The sequence below is a fragment of the Rhinatrema bivittatum genome, chromosome 5, assembly GCF_901001135.1.
Source record: "Rhinatrema bivittatum chromosome 5, aRhiBiv1.1, whole genome shotgun sequence".
NCBI lineage: Eukaryota > Metazoa > Chordata > Amphibia > Gymnophiona > Rhinatrematidae > Rhinatrema > Rhinatrema bivittatum.
Genome location: NC_042619.1, coordinates 251,760,288 through 251,780,091, shown reverse-complemented (window position 1 = coordinate 251,780,091; position 19,804 = coordinate 251,760,288). Strand labels below are relative to the sequence as shown.

Below are 19,804 nucleotides of genomic sequence, written 5' to 3'. Positions count from 1 at the left end.
CTTTAGCGTGTTACTTATCTGGTGTTGGCAAAAATGCTCCGACCTTCCATCAGGATGACCATCGTCTCAAAAGTTTGAATCAACAGGAACAGAGACCATCCAAACATCAGCTGTCAGCTTATAACAAGAAATCCAATCAGAGACTATGCATACGATATGATATCATATCTGTCTACAGCGTACCGCCGCTGTCCTTCAGAAAAAATGTGTTTCTACAAGAATACATTTAATTCAAGCTCTGCATTTAGACCTTTAGGATGCAATGTATCCAGTAGATGTATTCACTTCTGTTCGGCTTGCATCAATTTCTTATTCATGTCTTCTCCCCGCCAATGTGGCAATATCTGTTCTATAATGCATACTTTTAATTCATCAAAGACATGTCCCTTATCAAGGCAGTGAACAACTATAGGTGCACTCAAATGTTTGTTGACAAACTTGATCGATGTTCGATCACTCTAGTACGTAACTGTCGTGTGGTTTTACCCACATAAGTCATTGCACAGGGACACATGATGATGTACACTACCCCCATTGACTTGCATGTAGTGTGTTGTCTCAACATTATAGTCAATTGAGGATTACTGAACTTAATATGGGTGGTAGTCATCATATTCAAACATACAGAGCATGACCCACAAGCTTTATGTGAGCCATCACTCTGTTTAAATGGTTGAACTGTGGAGACTGAATGCACCAATTGGTCCTTTAAACTCGAACCCTTGGTGTAAGTAAACCTGAGTCTCGACTCAAATTCAGCGAACCTGTGCAAAATATGCCAATTTTGAAAAATCACATCTTTAATCACAGGTGCCATAGGGGAGAAGGTTATTACACATGTCAGCACTTCTTCTTCGTCTTTTTTACGTGGTAGAAACAACCAGTCTCGATTAGTAAACTTGGCTCTAAGGTAAAGCTTGTGGGTCATGCTCTGTATGTTTGAATATGATGACTACCACCCATATTAAGTTCAGTAATCCTCAATTGACTATAACGTTGAGACAACACACTACATGCAAGTTAATGGGGGTAGTGTACATCATCATGTGTCCCTGTGCAATGACTTATGTGGGTAAAACCACACGACAGTTACGTACTAGAGAGACTGAACATTGATCAAGTTTGTCAACAAAACGTTTGAGTGCACCTATAGTCGTGCACTGCTCTGAGAAGGGACATGTCTTTGATGAATTAAAAGTATGCGTTATAGAACAGATATTGCCACATTGGCGGGGAGCAGACATGAATAAGAAATTGGTGCAAGCCGAACAGAAGTGGATGCATCTACTGGATACATTGCATCCTAAAGGTCTAAATGCAGAGCTTGAATTAAATGTATTCTTGTAGAAACACATGTTTTCTGAAGGACAGCGGCGGTACGCTGTGGACAGATATGACATCATCTCGTATACGTAGTCTCTGATTGGATGGTTTCTTGTTGTAAGCTGACAGCTGACGTTTGGATGGTCTCTGTTCCTATTGATTCAAACCTTTTGAGACGATGGTCGTCCTGATGGAAGGTCGGAGCATTTTTGCCAACACCAGATAAGTAACATGCTAAAGTTGACAGTACTAAAACATGTATTTTTTGTCATGTAGGAATCTGAACAGAATGTAAATGTGTTCAAAAAAGAGCTGATGAAATAATACATATACTATTCAAAAAAAGATCTTGAACGCAAATGATTAAAAGACCAGACGGCCTCCTCTTGAATATCAGGTAGGCACGTTGTCAAGCTTGATGATGCGGCCATAATAATAATTTCATATCATTGTTACTATATAAATCTGTGAGTGGCGTTCTAAGATTAAAAGGGACTTTTTTGGGGTTTCCTTTGTGGAAGAAAGTTTTCGTGAGTGGAAATCACGACTGGCTCTTTCCGTTTCTCTGCCTCTCTGTTAAGTGCCATGACTGGACTGGAAAGAGTCATCAGTTGTCAGGCAGCTTGGAAATAAGTTACAAAGTTGCAGGTAAGTCCTTCTCATCCTGGTTATTCTTCAATAAAGCAGCGGGAGTTTTCCAACCGGAAGGTTTTATGGAAACAGTCTTTCAAGTACTTAAAGCTGTAATCAGTTTGCAGATTTCATATTGGTGGGGGTGACAGTTTGATCAAGTTGATTCTTGAAAAATAATCGCATGACTTTGTAGGTACGTATGTCAGAGTCTCTCCATATATTCCTATGCTTTAGTCAGGCTCTCTTTATTCTCTTCTGCCATAATAGTTGGTGTTAATTCTTGAAGGGGCCTTACCAATACAACTGATCTGGTACCAGCACGTTACTCAACACTAGACAGGGAATCCTGGAAGCAGAAAATTCTACTAAGTGTGCAATAAGAGCCCCTGTACCCAACAATCTTTGGTTGTATCTCTTGCTGTGCTACCCGTAAAAAGCAGAACTAAAGAAGGTCACTTATCTTATCGCTTTATATGGAAAAACAGGAATAGCTGGAGGAGTTCAGAATGCCTTATGCCCTAGTGCACCCAAAGACAGACACTTCCTGGACCTAGACTGTATGGACCTCTTGACTTCTTTCAACCTAAACCAACACTGTAATTACGATCTTCAGCAAAGAACCTTGCCATCCATACTTGTTTTATACCAGCATCCTAAAAAGGGTAGGAGAAGCTTAATTCCTTTGGAGGGGTGTGGGATGAGAAGGACGCTGAGCTGGTGGACCTTTTCTAGTTCATGGAGATCCATTAGTTCATATGGTGCATTCTAAGGACTCACGTGAAGCTTTTCCACCCACAGGTCTTGTCGGATTTCCATAATCCCTACCTAATGTATCTCTAATATTTCTAGGACCAGTACAGCACCAAACATATCAGTCCATTCATTAATAGCTCTGAGCAGTTTAGGCATTCCTTCCAAAGCTTTTTTTTAATCAAAAAGACACTTACCCTTTGGGTTTCCCTGCCAAGGAGTGAGTCCAATGGCAGCTCTACTTGCACAGCACTGGAAGGGTAATAACCTAGACCCGGTAAAAATAGCACAAAAAATCTCCAGCCTTTTCAGATTGCTGTCAACTGACTAACTTTGCCCTCTAGGGGCTTTGTAGCCAAAAGAGCATTTTATTAAATGCATGGATACAGTCTGCATCCTGCTTGTCACAGTTTTCGGGGTGATTTGATGGTTGCTATGTCACGTTTGCTTCTTTCTTCAGTTTGGCTTTCTTGTAACGCTGCATGCTGTTGAGAATGGCCTTGTCCCTGCTCCCCCCCCCTCCCCTCATGCCTCCCCCCCCTGGCAGTTGAAACCCTCTCCCCTCTTCCTGCGTACTCTTGCTTTGAAAGTTCCCATTTCTTCTGAGCCTGAAGAACATCCTTGCACTGATTCAGCCTGGATATATAAAGCAGACTTGCCTTCTTCCTTCCTTTGTCTTCCCTCTCATTTCAGAAAAGAAGTATCAGCAGCACCAGCAGCTCTCTAAAGGACGCCCTGGCTTGAGATTCCGGACCCAGAAGAGGGTTCGGGTGCCTAACTGAAGCCATGGCTTTCTGTGCTGATTTCTCGGGAATCCTGCCAGTCTCATGTGCATCTAATGAAGTCCCCAGGATGGAAGCCTGCCCACTCCTGCTCCAGTTTACTTTTCCTCAGATGAAGACCATGCCGCCCTCCTCCTCCTCCGACGAAATTCTTTCCTCATTGAACTCATCATTGTTTTTAAGACTCTCCTGGTTTGTCATGGACCAGACCAGCTTATGCTCCATTTCAGTTGTGATGTGTGACATTCGTTTTATATTGTTAAGTAAAGTGGGGTACAGCTCCCCAGTCTTTTCTGCAGCCTTTGTTGTCCACGTGTCTGGTTTTTCCCGCTTGTCTCTAGAGCAGGCGCTGGCTCTCTTGCATCACTGGTTTTGCTGGCACTCACCTGCCTGGCGTATCCTCGAGGATTTGGCTCTGGGGCTCTGCCTGAGAAGACTTGGCAGCTCGCAGTTGGGCAGCTGCTTTGCGCCACGAGGCTGAAACAACGCGGAGCTGGCCCCACCGCCTTCATCAAGCATATCGCGGTATTATTGATTGTGCTGAGGGGCATCGGAGCAAAAAAACCACAGCGTTTCCATCCGGATTTCTGAGAGATATTGCGGCGGTTTGCTGTTGAAGTTCCCCTCCTCCTCACACTCAATAATAATAATAATAATAATAATAATATATTAACAGCATGCCAGAGATAGGACACGCTCTGTACTTTGCATGTTCAGCTCTGCTTCCTGGGTTTCACGTTCCAGGAACATATGAAGCAGAAAGCCCACAGCCCATGTGTGATGGCCCAATGTCACCGCCAATGGCTTCACCAAGTCCCTCCACGGGGTTTGCTGGTTCACACTGTTTGGCTGAGCTGAAGAATTTTTTTTTGCTGGCGGAGCTGCTGTGACCTAGGAAGATAAGAGTTGGGGGTACTGCTGCCACTCCTTTATACCTGGGCCAAAACTGTTTTCTACCTGGGAACTCGCTTGTGAACTTTTGATGCATCCTCAAAGGTGTGGTCCAGTAAAGGAATCCCACCCTTTTCATGTCTGTTTCATGCTATTGCTTCCTGTCTTCTCTTCCAGACAAGGATGAATGTTCAAAAGACAACGGGGACTGTCAGCAGGAGTGTGTGAATACGTTTGGCAGCTACGTGTGCCAGTGTCGCAGCGGATTTGTGCTTCATGACAACAAACACGACTGTAAAGAAGGTAATGATAGCCTGTACAAACCCAGTGTAAGAAGCTGGAAACAGCCAGGGAGGAGAGTGCTCGAGCACCAATTCCCCTGAGTGCCTGTGCAGATGCTCGCTTGCTTCGGGCTATAGTCAGCATATGAGACTTGTCCAGAGCTCACTTCAAGCACGAGATTAATCCATGAATCTTCAGCATCCAATCCACTGATTTTTACCTATAAATCCTGCAAAATCCACTTATAGAAAATTGCCATTCCAGGGAGTTAAGAGTGACCGTGTCAAATGCTTCCTAATCTAATGCTTCTGAAATTGGGTTTGCAAAGAAGAAGAGAGGTGTTTTTTTTCAGAGCTGATTCCCATGTGAGAGTGCTGGGAGGTGCATTGTGAAAAAATGCAGGAAGCTAGTATGTGCGTGTGTGCACACAACAGAGCAGAGGCATAATTCGAGAAAACTGATTTCAAACATGTGTCTGTGTGTATGTGTGTGTTTGTGCGTGTTATATATGTATATGTTTTCTGAATTTAGAAAAGGTGACACTGCCTTCTGTTTCATGGATTGCAGGTGATACTGTAAGCCAGGGGTGGCCAACTCTGGTCCTCAAGAGCCACAGATAGGGCAGGTTTTCAAGGATATCCACAATGAGCATGCAGGAGATAGATCTGCATGCACTACCTCCATTGTAGGAAAATCTATCTCTTGCATATTCATTGTTGATTTCCTGAAAACCTGGCCTGTCATGGCTCTCGAGGACTGGAGTTGGCCACCCCTGCCTATAAGCTGTTGTCATGGTCCGTGCTAAGGGTGAAGGTTTGCACGAGCAGGGCGTGTGTGTCCCATCAGTCAGGGGGTGCACCTGGGCACTGAGTGCCTCATTGGCCTCTGCTTATAGGATGAAAGGGGAAGGATCCTTGCAAGGGGTCCCCTCCATAACCCGTGCTTGCTTTGGTTTTGTTTTAGCTGGATGCGATCACAAGGTGACCGGTGCCAGTGGAACCATCACAAGTCCAAACTGGCCTGACAAGTATCCAAGCAAGAAGGAATGTACCTGGGCAATCACCACCACTGCAGGACATCGCATCAAACTGGTATTGTACAGCAACAGGGCATTCATGACTGACTCCAGCATGCAATCCACACTGAAGCAGCACCCTAGCTGGGTACCTTTAGTCGAGATATTTAGTGGTACATAAGTTCCACTGAATATATTCGATTAAGTTTATTGTTATCTGAGTAAAGCTTGCTCTCCAGCACGACCAGACTTACCTGCCTAAACCTAGCCAGGCAGCACTGAATATAATGCCGCCCCCTTTTTTATTGGAGCAAAACGTAGCTGCTGCGAGGGACGGGAAATTGTAAACCTTGGGTTTGTCCAGCTGAGCCCCGACCTTAGCCAGACAGACCCACTGAATATTGACCTCACGGGGGCATAGAATGTGTGGGTACTCACATGTGTGCACTCGCTTGTCCGTGAGTATGTTACATGGATCCTCTCTGATAGTTGCCAGCTGGCTGAACGAGTTCTGGTTTTCATAAGCTCCTCTGCATTTTGGAGCTTTTCCTATAAAAATAGAACACTGCAGGAATGCAGTGGGGGTGCAGTCTGATTATTTTAGGTTTCCACATCCAAGCTTGGTTTCCATGGTGACGGATAAGAATAATTGATTCGAACAGTTTTTATCTTCGCCTTTCACTTCTCCTTCTTTGCCCCCCCCCTCCACTCCCCACACTCCCCTTGCATTTCGCTCTCTTCCTTGCCTTAGACCTTCACAGATTTGGACATCGAGGCTCACCAGGAATGTGCTTACGACCACCTGGAAATCTACAATGGCAAAGATGCCAAAAGCCCGGTGCTGGGCCGCTACTGTGGCAGCAAGAGTCCTGATCCGGTTATCTCCACCAGCAACAGAATGTTCCTCAAGTTCATTTCCGATAACTCCGTGCAGAAGAAGGGTTTTGAGGCCACTCACTCCTCAGGTAAATCTCACTCGCCAGGAGGCTGCCATTTTTTCAGTCCCGCGAGCTGCTTGGTTAAAGCACACGTGACATCATGATATCACCGCTTAGGCTGATGGTCCCGGTGCCTCGGTTGGGGGGGGGGGGAGGCAAATCATGTGGGCTTTGTCGTTTGCCGTCTTTTGTTCTTCTCGGCCCCAGCTGACCTCAGCCCTGCTCGTACACCCACGTAGTCTGATTCACCGCAGGCCACAGGGGACAGACAAACAAGAATCACTGGTAAGCCCTCCTCTCTCAGGGCCATGAAAGGGTAACGCAACCGTTTCAGCATCACGGCACACGATCCCGGAGGAGTGGTTTTTGTGCCCTACAGTCCCAACAGGTTTGCCAACTCATGAAAACTTTTTTTTTTTTTTTTCTCACTGTCTCCCAGATTTTTACTGATTACCAAACTTTACTATGGCCACACCTTTTACTGATGCTATTTTGTGCACAGCTGGACCTACCGTGCCCAGATTCATTCCTTTATCTTATTTATGCATTTATTTAATTTCAAAACCTTTACAAACACTCGATCTGAAAATTCTCAGGGGTGAACAAAGCAATACACATAATATTAAAACAACAGACACAACACAATTAGACACAGCTATTTCCAAAGATGCCATAAAATGCCCTTAATGTAGAATACAAAATCAGACACTGCCAACATTTAGAAATATGACCCTGGATGGATGCTGTGAAAAGCTATTAAAATGAATATCTATCTGCGAAAACTACCTCAGCGGTATTGATATCAGTGTTAATATCTACATCTACCTTGTTCATGATTCATAAGCTTCCTTAAGTAAGTGTAGCCCTTGATTGGGGAGGTTTAAGTCCCAAGGGCACACAAACTGATTTATTCTTCAGGGCTGCTCCTGCTGGCGCTTCTCCCACAACTTTACTCTCTGCCCCAAGGGTGGATCCTTTTTTTTGTGGGGGGGGGGAAGCTCTTGCTTATGGCCCAGGCGATGGTGTATAGCAAGGGCTGGGATGCTGGGACAAACCAGGCAGGACAAAGCATTAGGGATGTGCATTTGTTCAGGACGAATTAGGCAATTTAAACGAAATTGCCTAATTCGTCCTGGTTTGGGAAAAATTCGTTTTCGGGTTAGTGCGTGCTAAAGTCGAAATGTCCCCCTGAATTTCAGCGGCCCGAACCGCGAGAAATACGGTGGGCTGAAAACAAAGCACATCCCTACAAAGCATTAGGTATTAAATTAAACGTTTACTGATTCTCTAACAATGAAATTAAACTCCATTTATGCACGAAGGTGAAACTACAGCTGACTGATGTATAGAGGTAATTTTCTTCTTCTGGGTGGGTGCCCTTTATCTCAGGTATTTGGGTAAAACTTCCCATGGTGATTTTAAAGTGCACAAAGCTTTCCCAGCAGACCAAATGGGAATCCCATTGGGAGGTGGGGGTGTCCCCTCAAACATGAAAAGTCCTGTTTATTCACAGTCACCCAGCCTGTCCTGCTCCCATAGGGTGGAAATCTAGAGATCTTGATCCTTCCTTCTCGGTCTTGTGCCTGTGGCTTCTCTTGCAGGAAAAGTCTTTAGAGCATGGGAACCAGGCTATCCCAGCCCTGGATCCCCATGGGGAGGGCTAAGTCAAAACACTTCCCCCACAAAACAATACGGACCCGATATTCAAAGCGCATTCAGCGCTATTTAGCCAGATAAGCAGGACTTATGTGGCTAAGTAGAGGCCACTGAATTTGTGGCTATGTTCAGCGGCCCCGGCTTAACCATACAAGTCCCTTATACTGTTAAAAGTTGCATGAACAAATAGTAGGAGTGTACTGGGCGGATTGGGTGGAGTGAGTTAGCTGTATAACTTAAATGGCTAACTATCGATATTCGGAATTAGCCACATAAATATCTGTGTAAGTTTAGACACGCCATAGAGCAGGTCGAAACTTAGGTGGTTAGACTTAGCCGGCTAAGTGCATATATGCAGGTGGCACACTGGGTTATGTACAGTTTCAGTGAAACTTTCTCTGTCTCCATCTGCTGGCAGGGAGGCAAAACCCAGGAGTCTGGAGTGATCTGGGTACGCACAGAGAAGGGTGATAATTTCTATAATTTGTGTGCCTGAAAGTGCCCTTGCAGCGGCATTCTAAATTAACCAATAAGCCTTCATACTGTAAATGCAACTCCATCAGTGATCTCTGCTTCAACGGCAGGGGAAAAGGGGAATGGGATTCAGACAGAAACCAACGAGGGCCCGACTTTTAAGGTCTGGGCAAACAAATAAGCATGGGGGTAACTTGCTGGCTTGGCTGTTTCTACCCGTAACCAGTAAGCTTACATATTGTTAATGCAACTCCATCAGTGCTCTCTTCTTCAACAGCAAGGGGGTAACAGGGAATTAGATTCAACCAGTAACCAACGAGGGCCCTGACCTTTACGGTTTGGGAAACTGATAAACATGGGGGTAACCTGCACGGCTCGGCAGATACTACCATAAGCTTGCTGGGCAGACTGGAAGGACCATTTGGTCGTTTTCTGCCGTCATTTCTATGTTTCTATCTGAAGCGCCCACACTGTAGAGCTTAAGTTAGAAGCCCAGTGTATAAGGAGTTTATAACAGTCTAAACCAATAAGCACAAGAGACTGCAGAATCGTGTGACAATTATCAGATGGAAGACAAGGCTTTAGTCTCCTCAAAATATGCAACTTATAAAAAGCGATTTTAACAGCCTCTTTTACTTGTGAGTTTTCTTTGTCTGCATTGGGAGTCTTTGAAAATATGTTTCAGCTACAGTAGGTTTCTCCTGGCTGTGCACAAGGTCCTGTCAAGGTCAGGTAGGCCTGCTCCCCCTCCCCATGTACTGACTTAGCTCTGCCATCTGGCTGGGCATGGACTGATCCAACCAGGGATTACAACCTCAGCTGCAGAGGCATGGACAGATTCTGAAAGTTCTCGGGACTCTTACCCTAAGTTTTGGCCGATGAGTGCTGCTGCACTCATCAGACGCAGCCTATGCAGAAGACCCAAGAGGATACACAAGGGCCAAACCAGAATCGTGCATGTAGTGGCCAAGATATAGCCTCTGACATCTGAGCCCATGGCACCAGATTTGCCCATGCCATGGCTGGTACATAGCCCCTGACTCCTGACTGCTTGAGCCTTGCAGACCCTGAGCTCTTGGCACTGGAGACACCAGCGCAAACTCAGCTGCTACTCCTGGGAGAGACAGGCCGTGACAGTTTTACAGACATGAAATGATTTGTATGGACTTGGCACATGTGTTATTTTTGTCTTGTATTTTATTGTTGGTCAGTAAATTTACTGAGAGTTGGCAAACCTGTGTTTATCCTCATTCAGTCCCTTAGTCACAGCAGCTGTGTATGGTCTAGGAAGAAAATCAGCGGACCTTCTGAGCTTCTCTAACGCCAATGTAAACCAGTCAGCAGGAATCACTATTATTCTAGATCACTTCCTAAACTACATATTACTCTTCCATGGGTTATTACATGTCTGTGTGTGTGTGTGATTAATGTGAAAGCAAGATATGTATGTGGTGCAATATGGGAGTGGTGTGTGTAGTCAGCTTGAAAACAGGTGTGTGTGGTGCAGTATGGTTGATTTGTGTGTGTGTGTGCGGGTGCAGTATAACAGGAAAGTGGTGTGTGTGTGTGTGGTGCAATATGGGAATCTGTGTATGTGTGTGGTGCAGTATAAGAGTTGTGTTGTGGGGGGAGGAGTTTAACATGAAAGTGACGTGCATGTGGTACAATATGGGCGTGGCATGTGTGTGTAGTCAGTGCGAAAGCAGTGTGTCTATGATTAATGTGAAAACGGGGTGTGTATGTACTGCAAAATGGGAGCAGTGTGTGTGTAGTACAGCATGAAAGCAGGGTGTGTATGTGTGTGGTGTAGTATGAGAGGAGTGAGACTCGGCCATTCCCATACACTCTCCTCCCTAAATTTTGATAATTAAATTCAGCAATTATTATCATCTGCCCCCTCCAAGAACGATCGTGTAAAAACACCAGACACTAGTGTTTTAGAGATCCTGTGGATTTTATAGGGACAATTTTAACATACATTGAAATCATCGGCTCAGTGTGCTGCAGCAGTCAAAAAAGCAAACAGAATGTTAGGAATTATTAGGAAGGGAATGGTTAATAAAACGGAAAATGTCATAATGCCTCTATATCGCTCCATGGTGAGACCCCACCTTGAATATTGTGTACAATTCTGGTCGCCGCATCTCAAAAAAAAAAATATAGTTGCAATGGAGAAGGTACAGAGAAGGGCTACCAAAATGATAAAGGGAATGGAACAGCTCCCCTATGAGGAAAGGCTGAGGAGGTTAGGGCTGTTCAGCTTGGAGAAGAGACGGCTGAGGGGGGATATGATAGAGGTCTTTAAGATCATGAGAGGTCTAGAACAGGTAGATGTGAATTGGTTATTTACGCTTTCGGATAATAGAAAGACTAGGGGGCACTCCATGAAGTTAGCAAGTAGCACATTTAAAACTAATTTGAGAAACTTCTTTTTCACTCAATGCACAATTAAGCTCTGGAATTCATTGCTAGAGGATTTAGTTAAGGCAGTTAGCAGGGTTTAAAAAAGGTTTGGATAAGTTCTTGGGAGGAGAAGTCCATTACCTGCTATTAATCAAGTTGACTTAGGGTATAGCCACTGCTATTACTGGCATTAATAGCATGGGATATACTTAGGGACAGATTCTTAAAATTACGTGCGGGGGTACATTTGTGCATGCTACCCAGCGTGCACAAATGAACACCCAGTTTTATAACATGCTCGCGCTGTCACGCGCATGTTATAAAATCCGGGGTCGGTGTGCGCAAGGGGGTGCACACATGTGCACCTTGCGCGCGCCGAGCCCTAGGGGAGGCCCGATGGCTTTCCCTGCTCCTTCCAAGGCTTTCCCCGTTCCCTCCAAGGGAACTTTTTTTTTGTTCCCCCCCCACCTTTCCCTCCCTTCCCCTATCTAACCCACCCCCCAGCCCTACCTAAATCCCCCCCACTACCTTATTTTGTTGAGTTACGCCTGCCAGAGGCTGTCTGCCGGCACGGCAGGCCCCGACACAGGCCGTCCCAGGACTTGCACGCGCCTCCGAGCCTATGCAAAATAGTTACGCGTGTAACTCTTTTAAAATCCACCCCATAGTGTTTGGGTCCTTGCCAGGTACTTGTAGCTTGGATTGGCCACTGTTGGAAACAGGATGCTGGGCTTGATGGACCCTTGGTCTGACCCAGTATTTATTTATTTATTTATTTATTTATTTTTAATTTTTATATACCGAAGTTCTTGTAAGAACTACAAATCACTCCGGTTTACATAGAAAATGAACTGCCCAAAAGAGAAAGGGGCTTTACATGGAACCATAGAACAGATGGAACAATATAACCGGATATCAATTTAACATAGTAATAAAATAAATATAAAATATACAATTTGACTATTTAACGTAGAAATAATGACATGTTAAAGCTACGATATAAATACAATAAAAATATGATGAATTATTGGACTAAAAGATTGATAGAACAGTTGCAGAGTCCTGATAGTAGAACTTGGTGAGGTGTCCATAATTTGGGGATACCTAATATTTAGGAAGTCCTCCCGTCTAAGTAGCATTGAGAGTCTGGGAAGGCTTGTTGGAAAAGCCAGGTCTTCAGTCTTTTTTTGAACTCTTGATGACTGGGTTCTAGTCTTAGATCTGGGGGGAGCGCGTTCCACTGGTGTGGGCCTGCTGAAGATAGTGCTCGTTTACTCAATGATGATTTTACCTGTGGGGCATGCAGAGTGCCGTTGTATGCGCTTCTAATTGGTCTGGAAGATGTATGCGGTTGAAGTTGAGAGCTTAGCATGATAGGAGCCAGTTTGTATGTTGCTTTGTGGACGATTGTGAGTGTCTTATAGAGTATCCTATGTTTGATAGGAAGCCAATGTAAGTTACGAAGGATTGGGGTGATATGATCTTTTTTGTTAGCACTTGTGAGTATTCTAGCAGCGGAATTCTGTACCATCTGTAATGGTTTGATGGTGTTGATGGGTAGACCTAGCAGCAGGGAGTTGCAATAGTCGAGTATGGCAATTTCTTATGTTCTTATGTTCTTAATTGGCACCAACCATTCTGGAAGAGCCAAAGGCTACGCTACACAGGCTGATCAGCGAAGCACTGCCAGTTTCTTATCAAGGGGCACTCACCAGCTCTACTCCACTGGGTGAGGCTCTCCTTGTTTTCAAATAATTATTTAACCCTCTACCAACTCTTGCCGTGTAACACAAAATGAAGAGGTCCGTATTCAAAAGGATGTGTCTGGCTAAATTTAGACTTATCTGGCAAAGCTCAGGTTTTAAATCTCCCCCACCTGCTGTCTGGATAAATCATTATTCTGCTAAAACCTATCTGAGTAACAAAAGATGCAGCGCAGAGATGTTCTGAGGATGAGGCTTACACTTAGCTGGGGAGTGCTGATTTTCAGTGCTCTCTGGATAAGTTAAATTTAGAGCAGGTTTAAAGTTATCTGGGTAAACGTACTCATAAACCTACCCCTTTTTTTTGGAGCTATTTGTATTCAAATTTATGATTGTAATTAGTGTTTTATTGTGTGTTGATCCATTAAATCAACTGGATCATCATAAGCGGGCTATGAATGATTTTAAATAAATAAATGAATAGCTGGCCTGTTTCCCACCCCCGCTCCTCCCTTCAGTTTCACAAAACAAATGTCAGTGCTGTAGCGACTCAGTCCCCCTTCCCTACTTACAAAAGTGTGACACCATCCCCCAAATCTCCCCCCCCCCCCCCACAAAAAAAGTCTTCCATTAGCATTGCAGGAGGAGGAGAAGCATTACCTCCTCTCTCTGAAATAAAAGTGTTATGTGGGAGGAGCCACCAGTTCCCCCAACATCTCCTCTTGCCACATGCCCCATCACATCCCCCTTCCTGCCACCAGAATCCAGAATCATGTTCAGTGGCAGCTCTATCCTACACGTTACTGCATTGGCCCCTGGGTTAGGTATGGGATAGATGATAAATGGGTGTCTGGGTGTTAGTGGGGCAGTTGCCTGTCCTTCAGGTTGTAGACTTGTTGAATGTTCATTGTTGGTCACTGTACGCTCTGGGAAGGTAGAGGAGATACCTTTACTGTATAGGTTCCATGTGTATATGAGCATGCAAATCACTTTGATCTGGAGCCTTCCCCTAAGAGTGTGTGGTTAAGGAGTGGGTAGGATTGGGCAGTAGTTGAAGCATGTAAGTGCTGGTGGGGTATTGGAGGCTTTGGTTCATCACATTCAGAACATTTACATGGTTTCTTTTCCAAATGGATTCTTTCATATTGTTCAGCTCATTTCTATGAAACTTGGTGGGACCATTTCTGATGGAAAGGCGCTTTACATTCAGAACATTTAGAGGTCCATATACAAAAGCATTTACCCAGATAACTCAGAAATTATATGGCTAAGTGAAGATTTGGGCACTTCTCTGGCTAGGTTCTAGCCAGCTAATAAGTTAGAAAGATACAATTTAACTGGTTAAGGGCTTAAAGTCATCAAAATATCACATGTGTAGGACGAGGAGTGTGTTTTATGGTAACAGCCTATTTACTGCAATGTGTGTTATCTTAGCACAGATATTACCACAAAGTGTGTTAACTTTTTACAGTAATACCACAATTATTGCATATCCTACCTGCAACTGGGGGAAGGAAGAGAGAGAGAGAGAGAGAAAAAGAGAGAGAGAAAGAACCTCTTGGGGAGGGGGGTACCATAGTAAGCAGCTATTTATGCTACTCTAGGAGGCCCCCCTAGTAACTCGAGGTGAGGTTTAGGTAGTGGTGTAGGGGTTAGGGGCCACTTTGACATGCAGAGTTAGCGTACGAACAGAACAGTGCTCTCTTGTGAAGATTTGATGTCTTTCAGAGTGAGGAAACTCACACAATGATGAGATTTGTACAGTGCTCTCTCAACCTAGCTGTAACATCTCTCTCTCTCTCTCAAAATGCCCAAAACACAATTTGCGCTGTGGGTACATCACACAGCTTAATGCTAATGAACAAGGTGCAGTTATTTTTGGCAATATCATGCATTATGGCTTTGCAAAGTGCTAAGCCAGCCCACTTTTACATAATTCCCACCCCAATCCCTCCCCTTTTAAAAATTAGCATCGCACCAGGCATTATTGGGCTTTTTGCATGCGTTAAGGCCTTTTTCGCATGCGAAAACGCCATATCGCAAGTTGGAAAATGACCCTATTAGTTAGGGGTGTTCCAGGAGCGTAACCGGGAGGAGCTGAGTTAGCTGGCTAACTCCAATATTCAGAAGTAGCCAGATATATTAGTCAGCTAAGTCTGATCAGGCCAAAGAGCTGTCCTAAAGTTAGTCAGCTAAAGTTATCTGGATAACTTTAAGACAGCCGGCTATATTAAATAAGGCAGCTTCACTACTAAATATGCCTCCAAAGGTAGCTGGATAAGTTTATCCAGCTAACTTTGCTATCCGAACAGTGCCGAATTTGGACTTCATAATTTATATAGAATATCCAATAATGTAACACTGAAAATTACATTACAATCATGGGATTATTGTATGAATTATCTAAAATTATTGTAATGTAAGCTTTTGAAGCCATGGAGGTCCTTCTCCAGATGTCACATCAGAGACATTATTCACATCTGAAGAAGGAATCTATATGAACTCAGTTGTTCATGTATAATATTTTTGGATAATGCTTGCATTGATCCAATAAAAGCCATCACAGAACGCAGTCTCCCATTTGCTTCAGGAGTCATTTAGCTGTTAGATTTCGGTATTACTATTTCAATCACTAAACTGAAAATAAAATGCTTTTTCCCCTACCTTTGTTTTCTGGGTTGGAATTCTTTTGCATTCATCTTGATCTCTTTTTCCTTATTTCCTCTTCTCTGTCTTCTAACTCCTTTTCCATCTCTTTTTTCCATTTTACTTTTTTTTCTTGCTTTTGTCTTCATTATTTCCTCCCTTCCCCTGGCATTTTTTCTTTGCATCTCATTTTCTTTCCTTTCTCTCTTCTCTGCCTCTAAATCTCTCCCTTACATTACCATCACTCTCTCTATCCTCATATACCTCTTACACTCCTCTTCTATTTTTCATCTCTCACCCTTGATGTCTCCCTGTCCTAACACTTCACCTCCCCAATTCTTTCCTTCTATTGCTCCTCTCACCCTCCATCTACCCTTCACTCCCCCATCAGTGTCCTTCTATCTGGCTCCCTTCTTCCTCAACACTGCCCTCTCTTTTCACCAATCCCCATCATCCCCACAATGAATTTCTGACTCCTCTCAACCATTTCATTTCAGTCACCCCTCTCATGTTCTCCCATTCTTTCCGCTTAGTTTCTCTCACCCATCATCATCCCTTCTCCCCATCAACTTCTCTCTGAATAACTCTCTAAATAACTCTCATCCCCAGTCATCCCTTCTTTCCCTCCCCAATATCCTCTCTAGCTCTCTATCATATACACCCCCCAATCACCTCTTTTGTCTATCACACACAACTCCCCATCACCCCTCTTTCTCTCTCTTTCAAACAATCCTGCCAACAATTACCTCTGGCTCTTTCTTTCTTTCCACCTCCATCATCACCTCCAGCTCTCTGTCATCCTCCCTCCCCTTCACTCCCTCTGATTCTTTCATGCACACACCCTTCATCACCACCTCTGCCTCACCCCCACCCCAGCACCATCTCTGGCTCTCTTCATCCCCATCATCACCTCTGGCTTTCTTCCACAAACATCACCCCCCTCTGGCTCTCTCTTGCACCCCATTACCACCAGATCCTTAACACTCTCTCCCCAGGTCTTGTGCACCTGCACTCCCCCCACACAAATTCCCTCCTCCCACACGGTTCTCATGCACCCTCATACCTTGGATCTCTCTCGTCAGCTCAGAGAGCCCGAGTTTGCATTGCTTATTTCAGGGAGATAGGGGAGGAAACCACATTTATCTCCTCTTCTCATGCCCACACAGCATTTAACCTCCTCATCACCTCTACCAATATTTATCCCCTTTCACACCACCCCCAAAGCACTCACCCTCCCCTCACCTAAGCCTCAACATTTATCCCCTCTCACAGCATTACTTCTCACATCACTAGTATTCACTCTCTTTCAGCATATACCTGCTGTCCCTCCCCAGCAATCACTTACAGCTCTCTGTCTGTACTCTAATCTAGAATGCCTCTCTGCCTCCCCAACTCTACCCTCGGCTGAGTCCAAGTTCTGCTGTGTCTCCACCAGCCCCTCCCCTCCTAATGAAAAAAGTGGACAGAGTGGGAGGGCATGAGACTAGAGTGGACATAGCAGAACAGAAAACAATTGCTCTGCTCTCTTGTCCAGCTCCTCCCCTCCTGTTTCGTTTCACATGATGTCAGCTGTGTTTGCTCCAGTCTGTCTCTTCTGCTCCTATGGGGACAGGAGGGGAGGGGGGGGTGAGTCTGGAGCAGACACTACAGAGAAGAAACAATTGATCTGTTCCCTTTTCCAGCTCCTCCCTTCCTGATCCCTGTGGGTTGCATGGAGGGAGGGGTTGGAGCAGACCAGCTGTTTGAGATTGGGAGCCAGAGCTGGATGTGCCCATGGCTAGCTAAGCCCCTGGTGTGTGTGCACTTGTTGTCGTGTGAATGCTGAAACTTGTTGGCCAAACGATTTTATGGTGGAGTGGTTTTTAATGTCTCCTCTTCTCTATGTCATTTAAGAATGCGGAGGTCACTTGAGAGCCGAGGTGAAGACTAAGGATCTCTACTCCCATGCTCAGTTTGGAGACAATAACTATCCCACTGCATCTGACTGTGAATGGGTGATCGTGGCAGAGGAAGGCTATGGGGTGGAGCTCATTTTCCAGACCTTCGAGATGGAAGAAGAACCAGATTGTGGCTATGACTACATGGAACTGTTTGACGGCTATGACAGCACGGCTCCACGGCTTGGGCGCTACTGTGGCTCAGGGGTAGGAGGGTCTCGCATTCTGCAGTCTTTAGCTAAAAGGCCAGTTTTCAACCTCCCCATGACGCTTGCAGGCCCACGGGTACAAAGGAAATCATGGCAGTCTGTGCCAATGGGGACGTCTTTAACTTTCATGCGTTGCACGTGCAAGGTGTGCGGGTTAAAGCCACGAAAGGCAGGTGTGGTGATTCTGAAAAGAAATCCAGGCTGGCACTTTTTCAAGCCTGCCCTGCCCCCGCCCCCGCCCCTGCCCAGAGCTTTGCCTCCTTTCCTGCGGCAGGCATACTTTTCCCCACAAAGGACTCACCGTCATTTTTAAAAGGCTTTCTCCACGGGTAAACACCCATTTTTCTTCAGAGAATCCCTTTGAAAATTGTCCCCAAAATGATGCTATCACAGATCGAGGGAACGCCTCTCCCCCACCTGATGGTAGCACAGACTGAAGGAATGTCCAGCTCTGGGTTTGGAGATGTTTTGTAACTCCGTGGTTAATTTATTCCCCTGTTTTTCCCCCATCAGCCTCCTGAAGAGGTTTATTCTGCTGGAGATTCGGTGATGATCAAATTCCATTCCGATGACACAATCAACAAGAAAGGATTTCACTTGCGCTATACAAGCACCAAGTTCCAGGACACTCTGCACACACGGAAGTGATTCTCCCTTCCCATGCTGGGAATGTGCTCCATGTCCTGTCAGCACCCTAAAAACTGGATGAGAACAACACAACCTCCAAGTACAAAAATGCAGACACACTCGTATGTGAATACGCCTAGACATGTGTGTGTACACATCCATGCACACATACAAGTGCATGTCTGATTACTCTTTCATGAGTGCATACACATGCCATGTACTGTCTATGAGTACAAAGATATGCTCACACACACACATACACAAGTAGGTGCCTACTTTCACGCCAGTCAAAAATACACTTGCAAACAATTCCACAACTTCAAAGATCAAAGTGTGTGCGTGTATAGACTGAGCATGAACATGTGTAGACACACATGGATGTACACACACTCACACGCAAAGATGAAAATCACAAAGGCACCAAGACAAAAACAGAAAACATGGAAATAAAGAGACACACATACACACACCCACACACACAGAACGGAGACATAGAGACAGTGACACACAGAGAGGAGCATACAGACAGGAAACATGGAGATTACATGCAGAGAGAAGCACATGGACACACACATAGAAGGGAAACATGGAGCCATGACATGCAGAGAGGAGCACACTGACAGGAAACATAGAGACAGAGGAACAGAGATGAGTACACAGACAGATACATGGAGACAGCACACGCACAGAGGAGCATGCAGACACACACACACACACATAAAGCAGGGACTATGCAGATACAGACCATAGCGCAAATGAGGTGGCATTTAAGCCGCCTCCAATGTTGGGCTGGATCAGGTTCCAAGTTTGTTTTCTACATTTGTAAAGATGAATCTTCTGTCTGAGGCAGAGCTTCCTGACCCGGAGTAAAACGCCTTCCTAACCACATCCCACCTAAGAACTTCATTCTGTCTTATTTTAGGAATTGTTAAAAATATATTTTGCAAAAAATGACATATGAAAACTTGACAAACTGTTATACAGTCAGCGTGACTGAACAAAACAATAGCAGTGAAGACAAGACCCCAGTGCTGTGGTTATTGACACTTAGAGGGTAATTTTTAAACCATGTGGGGAACTTGTAGATACAAGGGGGGTCAATATTCAAAGGCTTGGTCCAGCTAATTTTTGGAGTTAGCCAGACAAAAACCAAGATTTGAATATTGTGCCCCTACTAAGTGTAAAAATTTTGGGTGCACAAAATTTATCCGGATTAAAAGAGGAGGCACTAGAAGCATTCTGTGGGCATGGCAAAGCTTTAGCCAGTGAACACACACATCAAGCGCTACATGACTAAAGTTTTGCATGGAAAAATATCTGTCCTAAAGTTTTCTGGGAAAAGTTACAAGGGTAACTTTATCTGGATATATTCAGTGAGTACATTGTTCCCCCAAATATCTGAATAAAGTTACATGCATAACTTTACCTGGATCTGAAAACTGACCTGAAGGTACCTATGGGCCTGCAAGCACATTTTCCAAAGGAAGCTCCCCTTAGGGTTTCCCTTTGAAAATTCAGGGCTGGCCAGTGCCTTA

General features: G+C 44.7%; 1 protein-coding gene across 6 annotated transcripts in view; it reads left to right on the top strand.

Annotated features, from left to right (window-relative positions):
* BMP1 (bone morphogenetic protein 1) overlaps positions 1 to 19,157 on the top strand; it is a 121,308-nt gene extending 102,151 nt beyond the window's left edge. For 5 of the 6 annotated variants that reach the window (XM_029603812.1, XM_029603813.1, XM_029603818.1 and 2 more), the window contains 5 exons: positions 4,557 to 4,682; positions 5,625 to 5,752; positions 6,428 to 6,641; positions 17,390 to 17,640; positions 18,156 to 19,157. In XM_029603812.1, the coding sequence (XP_029459672.1) occupies positions 4,557 to 4,682; positions 5,625 to 5,752; positions 6,428 to 6,641; positions 17,390 to 17,640; positions 18,156 to 18,290 (854 nt within the window). In that variant the 3' untranslated portion in view covers positions 18,291 to 19,157. Of the gene's footprint in view, positions 1 to 3,399; positions 3,787 to 4,556; positions 4,683 to 5,624; positions 5,753 to 6,427; positions 6,642 to 17,389; positions 17,641 to 18,155 lie in introns of those variants that run through there. The other variant, XM_029603817.1, reaches the window with a different exon arrangement.
* Positions 19,158 to 19,804: the final 647 nt, after the last annotated feature.